Source organism: Pyrus communis, chromosome 16 (assembly GCF_963583255.1).
Source record: "Pyrus communis chromosome 16, drPyrComm1.1, whole genome shotgun sequence".
NCBI classification, from domain to species: Eukaryota; Viridiplantae; Streptophyta; class Magnoliopsida; order Rosales; family Rosaceae; genus Pyrus; species Pyrus communis.
The window spans coordinates 10,876,362-10,886,475 of record NC_084818.1 but is presented as its reverse complement, the minus strand read 5'-3'; the positions used below and the strand labels follow the sequence as shown (position 1 = coordinate 10,886,475).

Sequence of the window (10,114 nt, the reverse complement as noted above, 5' to 3'; positions counted from 1 at the left end):
CGGCGTTAGTGACCATTAGAGGTTTCTCGGGAAACTTGAGTTTGCCATTATCGATCCAACTTTGGATGGCATCGCGAAATATGACATAATTATATGTCGTATGCTTGTTTGAGTTGTGGTATTTGCAATACGTCTTTCCCTTCAAATCTTCGACCTTGGGAATATTATGCCCTGGCTGAAGCTTTACAATTTTTGCAAGTAACAACTGGTCAAAGATAGCATCAGCCTTGATGATGTCGAAAATGTAGACCTTTGATGTTTTGATGGCGGTTTCCACAGAGGCCAAGCGGGTTTTAACATCTTTGGAATTAACATGGGCCAGCACCTTGTATACATACGGTTTGTCAATTACTATCTTGGCCACATCTATACTGCCATATTGGGACTCTTCGCCTTCAGCCAATGCATAACATACCATTGGGTTTTTGTAGATTTCGATATTTTCTTTTCTTTAAGCAAATAATCATATTGCTCGACATGTTGAGCCAAGTTGTACATATCTCGGAAGTTTGCCCCAAGAAATTCTTTTTATGTTCCACGTCCAGGCCATTCAGGGCAAGCCTAACAAACTCAACTTCAGGGAGGGGTACTCGGCACAGTTTCTAGCTGATTTGAACTATTTCATTGGTGACTCGTTGGATGATTGAGCCATCCTGGCCAGAGAAGAAAATAACATTTTCATCCCTGGCCGATAAAATTGCTCATGAAATTTCTCGACCAATTCCTCCCAACTTTGGATAGAGTTGGGTGGAAGGTTGATGTACCATGCGAACGCTGGGTCGGTTAACGAGAAATTGAACAGTCGTAGTTTATGAAAATCACTATTAACATCTCCACATTGAGCAGTGAATCAAGCCACGTGTTCTAACGAAGACAAGGATGATTCTCTAGCGAAAAGACTAAATATGGAATCTTGAATCCCTTAAGTACTCGAACCTTTCTACAATGGGTGGATATGGGTGAATTAATTTTGGAAACTGCAACCCCTTTTTTAAAGCCAAATAAATCATTCGCCAAACTTCGACCATGTCAACAAGTGCCGTTTCTTCTCCTAGATTGATTCTGAATGATCTGCTGCTTAGTTCGCCATTTTTTTCTAAGTCAATCATTTTGAGCCGAGCAGATCCTGTCTCTGCCTGTATCGCTGTCAAGGGATTATTCTTTAGAAGCAGAGGCTGCTTGGGTCGGTCGGTGGGTCCAATATCATGGATTTTATTAACCAGAACTTCGAGCAATTTGTTGTGCACATCGTTATTATCACGCATCTCTTCAAGTATGTTTTTTACCTCGGCTGAACATTTATTCAAATTACCAGGACTGTTCTTCAAATCGCGCCGAAGAAAAGATTTAGATGGTGGATCAAAGGCCTCATCATCGTCGTCGTCACAATCCTCCACCAATCCTTCAACAAAAATGACTTTTGTCATTTTGGTGGGGATTTCTGCATCACAAGTCCGACCGCCAAGATTTACATCTTTTTCTTGGTGTGTTTTACTTATGACTTCAGGTGTTGCAGCAGTAGGTGTTGCTAACTACGTCATTCGGTTCTGCACAGGGCGTGCCAACTCATCGGCTGGGGAGTAAAATATGTTGATGTAGCGTTGGGCGCGCTGCTGACTTCCTAATCTTGCGATTGCGGTCGAGGAAGGAACACGTCTCTATCTCCAGGTTTTAGAGCCGGAAGACAAGGTTGCTAATTTATTCGAAGTTCACAAATCGTTGGCGCCGGGTTCAGTCTTGGTAATTATATTCGTGGGAGTATAAGTACACCAAACTAGTACCAAACTGTACGGACATAAATACTCGACAGAGATAAATTTATTGATTGTAAATGTGGTTCGGCCTTCAGAATACCGAACTCTAAAATGTACGTGAGAATATCCAATCATAAAACTCGGCTTTCAATGTGCCAAGCCTAGTAACCTGGTAACACCTCACTTCACCGAAAAGTCTGATGGGATGACCTCTACCAACAAGGACTCGGAAATCTTTATTGATTGAGACTTGGATAAATAACCAGTTGGTCTCGAAGCAGTATTGTTTATCCAAACTGTAGGTGCTCCTTGTTCAACTAATTCTACGGCTCCATTGCTGTTTATCCAAACTAAAGATGTCGCCAATTGCCTTCATAGTGCTATTTATCCAAACTGAAGATGTGTTGGTGAGAAGAAAGGGAAAGAGGAAAAAATCTTAGGGTTGTTAAGAAGCTTTGCGTAGGGCAATTGGTATAAGGATTTGAAGGGTTTTGAATGATGCACTCCCTTCTCTTTTTATAGCAATGAACCCCCCTTATGGTCAAACTAGAAATGTACTCGGATTAGAATTCTTCAACCCAATCTGATTAGGTTTCGGCCAATCCTAACCCCTATAGGACTTTGAACCAAGCTCCTTTATGAACCAGATTCATCATCTAATCCTAAGCATCTTTAGCTTTAAGACTCCTTGTTGCACTAGGGTTCGACTACCTCACCCTTATCTAAACCAATCCTTCTAACAACAGGATTCGACCGACCTTGACTGGACAGCCCATGACAAAATTCTAGATGAATGTTACTGGGTCGAAAACAACTCTAAACTCGACCCCAAATATTATCTTGGGCCCAAACAAGTACAGTTTATATTCAATTTTAAATATAAAAAATTTACAATAATTTCTGACCGCACGATATACGATAAACGGATGTAATTTAAGAATTCCCAAAATCTTCACAAAAAGAATCCATCGAATCCTCACTCCACACATGCCTTCCCCTACCACTGTAATTTTGAAGGTTTTTCCTCTCTTTGAATATATCTTAGTACTTTTCGACCAAAAACAAAAAACGCAAGGAATTGAATGACTTGGTAACTTCTGTCCGTTTAAATAGCATAGAACCACGTGAAATCACATTCAACTCACATTTTTTATTCAAACCATTTAAGAAAAAAAATTAAAGCCCAAAAGATTATAAACCTTCACAGTCTCAGACTTTTCAATTCATCCAACCCAATCTCATTTCACTTTACCATATTCCAATTTCCTAATTGGCTATCCTCACCCCCCACGCAATCGTACTGATTTTTCTAAATTGCAAAACATTAGTCATCTTTTAAAAAAATATATATATGTGAAAATGATCGCATTGAGTATTTTAATATGTATATTTATTTAGAATGCTGATATACTCATCCATTTTTTTTTATTTCTCCCTCTACTTTTTAATAAAAAAGTTATTCACAAATTTACACCTAGAAGCTGTGTTGATTTTTAACGTTCCAACTTCCAACGAACTACGTTGCTCTCTCCGGCTCCTTTTCTTTCTCTACTCCCTCACAGTATTATCCTCCTTTTCTTGTTTTTTCTTTTTTAATTTTTTGTTATTCTTGTTAGTCACCAGATTTGTCGATTTTGGAATTTTAGTTATTAGGTTATTTTTAAATAATATCATAGGTTATTTTTAAAGTTTTTTTAATTGGATATGATTGTGATTCCTTACTTGACTGAGTTGACATTCAATTAAGAGAGTATTAAAGATAAAATTTAGTAATTAATTATATTTTTAATGTGTGATTTTTCTCCTCATCATGGACAAGAGAGCTTGATGAGGTTGTATTCAGTTGCTCAGGTCTTCAAACCATGTCTAAAAAAATGTCAAATTTTTAAACAAAAAATTTAAATCTGAAAGCATAAGTGGCACGTTGATTTTTTGTAAATTTTGTTCTCCAACCGTATGTCAAATTTAAACTATTATTAATTCTGTTATTTACTTTTCATAATTGTATTAGTAATTTTGAAACAAAAGATAATAACAAAAAATTGTAAAAACCATTTATTATCCACTAAAAATATATTTGAAGCTCCAGTCAAATTTGATAGCAACTTCATCTGCTGTCATTCCACATAGAAATTGACATTTAGGTTGGAAAACACTAGTGGTGTTTTTTTTTTTTTTTTTTTTAACCATTATTGTTAATGTGGACATTTTAACATCTTCTTTGAATATACTCTCAGAGATGTTGAACTACAAGTGGATTAAATGTGGACCTTACAAATTTAATAAGGATATTTTTTTTCTTTTTCAGAAAAAAAAAATCACATTTCAGCTCCAGAATTTTTCAAATTATTTTTTGCTCTACTATTTAGTACCCAAGTGTTGTCCTACCAATTAAAAAAAAATTACCTGTGACATTATCAAGCCTTTCGTAGTGTAGTTATGGTGGTAGATAGAAGGTCGTTATAATGCTAACTAAAAAAATAGTCAAAAATGGAGCGCCGGGAAAAGAAAGACGTCTTTGGACTTAATTAATAAGGTGGAGAAAGTAGTTAAAAGTCTGGTGGGGAGACTAATGAACATAATATTTTTGTATTTTAGATGACAATAGTCAATTGAATGAAATAATGGTTTTGAAATTTCATTCAGGTAGGAACCAGCAACCACCATATTTGACATTTCTTAAAAGAGACATCATGCCGGCACAAAATCAATCATTTTCGGAATGAATTCCGTCATGTTAGGCATGCTTCCGATTGGATAATTGATTCAAACCCGAGCTATTGCAAACATGGTGTGCAATTGTCCGAATTAAAGTACCACGAACAATGGCATGAATTTGAGAAGAACTTCAATGTGACACTACAAGAAATATATATTCACTAGGTACAGAGGTGGAAGTGTCTCTACTTTTCTTTGTAGAGACAGAAAACTTGTCTACTTAACTAATAGAGACAATGCATCTACAAATTAGTGATCTGTTTGTTTCATTGGTGTAGTTATTGATGATTTGAGACACAGCTAAGATTTGTCCCTCAAAATTTTCTAAATATTATAATTAGACTTTGGCACAAGTCTCGATGCTTGATGTTGCATCTTTGCACAAGGTTTGTAACTTAATTAGTTAGTTCAGAACAATTATTGTAGCATGATTCAATCGCCCCCTTCGCATTTTACACATTTGAAAATAAGGTTCCTCAATAGGATGGCAATACTAGAAATTTGATCAACCGTCACGGATTCAGTCGTGGCTATCGATGTTATTGGCCGTAGACGACGAGTAACCATTGAAAGTCTTCTTCTTTTTTTCTTTTCTGTTTTTTCTGTTTTTTTTTTTTTTTTTTAAGAAATAAACTAAATTAAACAATAGAGTCACAAGGGCCTCCAATACATAAAGTATCACACATCAAAGCGTGTCTAGCAGGAAACGGAGAAGTACAAACCCAAAATATATCATAAGGATATAGTGACAATAATTGGCTAAATACAATTCCATTATACACATGAAATCATTTGAATGAAATCATATCATACTTAAAGAGATCATCTTACATAAGTTTTTTCCCATGTATTTTGGGTCTATGAAGTGCCACAACCATTTTAATCTTTTCCACACTTAAAAATAGAACAAGATAAATATTTCCATCGTGAGATTATGTCGCAGCCTCAAATGTAGCAGCTTCTTCATACACTAAATTATGTGTGAACATTCAGCAGCATCGGATATTTTGGGTAGGCAAAAGACAAGAGTCTCTTTACTTTTTAATGTCAAAAAAATGGAGAAAAAGCAATTACGTCCACGGACACAGTTCCTAAGTTCCACTACCATAACACTATAAAGTACACGACATTAGCTTCCACTTGCAAACCTCGGCTTTCCTTAACCCTTCTCTTCTTCATCTCTATAATTCTCAACCCCTCTCTCAGCTAGCCATGGTGGACAGGGAGCAAGTCAGGCCGCTAGCCCCTGCCGCTATCCACCCAAGCAGCGACGCCGATGAGGCTGCTTTTCACTTGAAAAAAGTTAGACGAAGGAAGTTCATCAAGTGCTGCGGCTGCATAACAGCCGTGATCTTAATCCAAGCCGTTGTGATCATAATACTAGCTTTCACTGTGTTCCGTGTGAAGGAGCCAAAGATCAAGATGAATAAGGTCACGATTACAAGGCTGGAGTTGATCAACAACAACACAGCCCCTAAGCCAGGCTCAAACATGTCACTAATAGCCGATGTGTCGGTGAAAAATCCCAACTTCGCCTCGTTCAAGTATACCAACACCACCACGACCCTGTATTATCACGGTGTGGTGGTGGGGGAGGCTCATGGCGCACCTGGTCATGCTAAGGCTCGACGGACCATGAGGATGAATATCACGGTTGATATGATCACAGACCGGCTCACGTCCGACCCCAACTTGAGGGCGGATTTCAATTCTGGGTTGATGACCATGAGTAGCTATTCTAGAATTCCAGGAAGGGTGAAGTTGTTGAATATTATCAAGAAACATGTAATTGTGAAAATGAATTGTACTATGACTGTTAATATTTCCAGCCAGGCAATTCAAGAACAAAAATGTAAGAGGAAGGTTAAGCTCTAGGTTTTATTGGGGTTTTTGTATACTTTATTTATTGTGTTTTTAGTAGGAGATGGAATAAAAATATAGGTTTTTGAACACGACATATACCATATGTTCATATGTAAAACAGTACAAGAAATGAGTGTGCTCCTTGTATAGATTTTTTCCTTCACTTTTCTCATATTGGATTTTTCATATTTAGTTTACCATCCAACTCCTTTTTTTGTCCTTCCTCTTTTTAGTCATATTAAGTGTGGTAACCAAAATAGTCTCTTCTTGAGCTATCCCTTGTATCCCCTGTGAGAGCAAACCAGGATCTTTTTCGGATTCTTTTTATAAAGATTCAGAAGATTCTTTAATTATATTTATCCATCGTAAATTATATAATTAATTTTTGTCAGATACTATTTATATTTTAATTTTAAATAAATAATTTAAAATAATTTTTAACTGATTAATTTACGATAAACGAATATAATTAAATAATTTTCTACATCACACACAGATAATCGGAGAGAATCCTCGTTCTTCCAAACCATGCTCAATTGTCAAGGCAATTGGGCAATTATGGACCCGGCAATTATTACCCAAAAAACGGAAAATCTTACACCTGGGCCCAGAGCTGTCATACAATCCTTGCCCGATCCTGCTCCCGAGTGGTCTGAAGTGAGCTAAGTTCAACATGACCCGACGAACCCAGCCCCGCCGGTGACGACAACTTGGAGCTGACGACCCAGAAGGCGTTGAACTCGTCAAGGCAAATGAAGCCGTCGTTGTCGGTGTCGAGATCGATCACGACGCGCTTGAGCTCGTCGTCGGAGATGGTGGAGTATTGGGTCTATCTAGCTTTCCCAATTTGTTATGGACTTTTTGCTTATCTGTTTATTGGGATGGTTGGTCTTACCCAAATATAATACTTTATATTATTTAATGGAACATGCTCTTTGAAAAAAGTGTGGTAACCAAAGCATACCGCCAAGCAAGATTATTACATGCCAGCAAAAAATCTAGAAGGAAGGAAACGTCGCCCAACCCTCTACAGGCCAAAAGTAGAAGAGTAAAATTCTCTTCCTCTTTTTGACAAAAATAATAATAATAATGAAATAAAATAAAATAAAAATATCTTCCTTCTTATTCTCGTCCTTTAATAAAATAAAAATATCTTCCTTCTTATTCTCATCCTTTTCTTTTTCCTCTTCTCATACTTCTCTTTTTACATGCCAGCAAAGAGTCTAGAAGGAAGGAAACGTCGCCCAACCCTCTACAAACCAAAAGTAGAAGAGTGAAATTCTCTTCCTCTTTTTAACAAAAAAAAAAAATTAATGAAATAAAATAAAATAAAAATATCTTCCTTCTTATTCTCGTCCTTTAATAAAATAAAAATATCTTGCTTCTTATTCTCATCCTTTTCTTTTTCCTCTTCTCATTCTTCTCTTTTTATATATATTTTTTTAATGTAAAATGTTGACGTGACATAGTTATGGGATAAGATCCTTCTTCGTCTTCTTTCATCTCTTCAAGCTTCTAGTTCCTCTTGTTCTAAAATGAGGCAAGCGTAGCTAGGGAAATTTGGGATTTGGATCCCATTCGGATCCAAACGGTAGGGATCATAAGGATCCTCACATCTTAGTTATTCATTGTTCATCGTGTGGTCGGAAATCATTTGAATTTTTTATTTAAAATTAAATACAAATAGTACCTGACAAAAATTAGTAGCATGATGTACGATGAATGGTTAAGATGTGAGGATCCCTAAGATTCCCACACAGAGGATTCGAAAAGGATCCTCATCAGGAAATTCGCCCATCATAAGGGCCTTCAGAAAAAGAAGACACTTATGCATACAATTTTTCTCCACTGCGCATGGGTTGATCATTGTCCATATCAACTAATTAGATGTCAAATTTTAATCATAAAATTTAGGGTAAATTAAATAAAACTACCTCAACTATTAGGTCAATCACAGTTTCATACCTCATCTTTAAAAGTTTCAATGTCATACATCATCTTATGATTTGTTACAATTTCATACATTCCGTCAGTTTGTCTATCAATTCTCCCGTTAAATAGTGACGTGGCTTAAAAAAATAATTAAATATTAATAAAATAATTAAATATTAAAAATGAAAAATATAAAATCGTTTAATATTTTTTCTTTTTCCATGGGGAACCCACCCCCCCTAAACCACCCGTATCTCCTTCATCCCCCACTTCTCTCTCTCGTCGTGCGCAGAACCCCCTTAACCCACCTGGGTTTTTTCATCTGCCATCCCCTTGGATCCCTTCCACCTAATCTTCTGCCCCGACCTTGACCTTGGATCCATTTCACCTAATCTCTGTCGTCCACTTGTCCTCTTTTTTCTTTGTCCTCTGGACCGGCCCCATTTGCACCCTCTTTCACAATGTCCCAACCCTCCAGCCTCCGCACCACCAACCGCACCTCGTACTTTTTTGTTGTCAGAGGCGGCCATGGTCGCCACCTTATCATCTTCACCACTATTCTTTTGAATCAGTCCCTACCCATTAACCCACCAAAGCCAGAAAAGAAAATTTGGGGAAAGCAACCCTTAATCTGAATCAAAAAATTTCTCTCGGTTTGGTCTCTAGGAAAATAAATGTTTCCGATAGGTTCTTGGGTTTGCAGTGAAGGATTTTCCAAGAAAATTTGGGATTTGATTTGATTTGATAAGTTTGGGGGAAGACATGAGCAGGTAGGATCTGGGTTCAGGGCCGACGAGGCTACTATTGTAAAGTGAAAGAAAGAAAGGGAAAGAGAATACGGGAGGAAAGGGTAATTTTGTCATTTTTACCCAAAAATCCACATGTCGCCTCTCAATTATTTTTGGCTGCACACATTGGAACCTTAGAATCAGCCGATCAAGGAACACCTTCAGTTTGGATAGACGACACTGCTTCGAGGCCAACTAGTTATTATCCAAGTCTTGGTCAACAAGGATTTTTAAGTCCTCGTTGGTAAAGGTCATCTCATCAGCCTTCTTGGCGAAGTGAGGTGTTACAAGCTACTAGGTTCGGCACATTGAACGCCAAGTTTTATTTTATGATTGGATGTTCGCAAGTGCATTTTTAAGTTCGACATTCCAACGGCCGAACCACATTTACCATCAAAACATTTATCTTATTCAAGTATTTGTGTCTGTATAGACTGGTGCCAGTTCGGCATGTTTATACTCTTACGAATATAATTACTGTGACCAAACCCGATGCTGATGATTTGTGAACTTCGCAAACCTAGCAGCCTTGTCTTCAGGCTCTAGAACCCGAAGGTCGAGACATGTTCCTTCCTTGGCCACATTCGCAAAATTAAGAAGTCAGCAGTGTGCTCAACGCAACATCAGCATATTTTACTCCCCGACCGAGCTCGGCCATTAAGTTGGCACGCCCCACACATAATCGAAAGATGTAGTTAGCTTATTAGTTACTCGGCCTGCGCACAATGTAGACTTGGTAGTTTTTTAGACAATTGAATACGCATTCATGATCACCATATATATAGCTAAAAATGTTTATCAAAAAAGATAACTTGCTTGTTATTTTAAAGGAAAATACTAGTAGGGTTTAGGATAAGTGTGTTATGCATATCAATTCAGTGCAAGCTAAGACACCTACATTGTCTCAATAATCCTCAACCCTTAGCAAAGATGGAGGGGGGGTAAGATAGACCATTAGCCCCCATCATTCTCCGCCAGAGCAAAGGACGCCGATGAGGCTGTTTTTCAATTAAAAAAAGATTAGAAAAACAAAGTTCATCAAGTAATGTGGCTATATAA

The 10,114-nt window shown here is 37.4% G+C and overlaps 1 protein-coding gene across 1 annotated transcript; it reads left to right on the top strand.

Moving 5' to 3' along the window:
* The first annotated feature begins 5,603 nt into the window (after nucleotides 1-5,603).
* Nucleotides 5,604-6,532, top strand: LOC137721327 (late embryogenesis abundant protein At1g64065). Its single transcript, XM_068460426.1, has one exon. It carries the CDS (start codon nucleotides 5,685-5,687, stop codon nucleotides 6,345-6,347), a length of 663 nt encoding a protein of 220 aa, XP_068316527.1. The 5' UTR covers nucleotides 5,604-5,684; the 3' UTR covers nucleotides 6,348-6,532.
* The last annotated feature ends 3,582 nt before the right edge of the window (nucleotides 6,533-10,114 follow it).

Bases quoted from the DNA above. Each gene is read 5' to 3' on its own strand.
- LOC137721327 (XM_068460426.1), top strand. From the start codon at position 5,685: ATGGTGGACAGGGAGCAAGTCAGGCCGCTAGCCCCTGCCGCTATCCAC.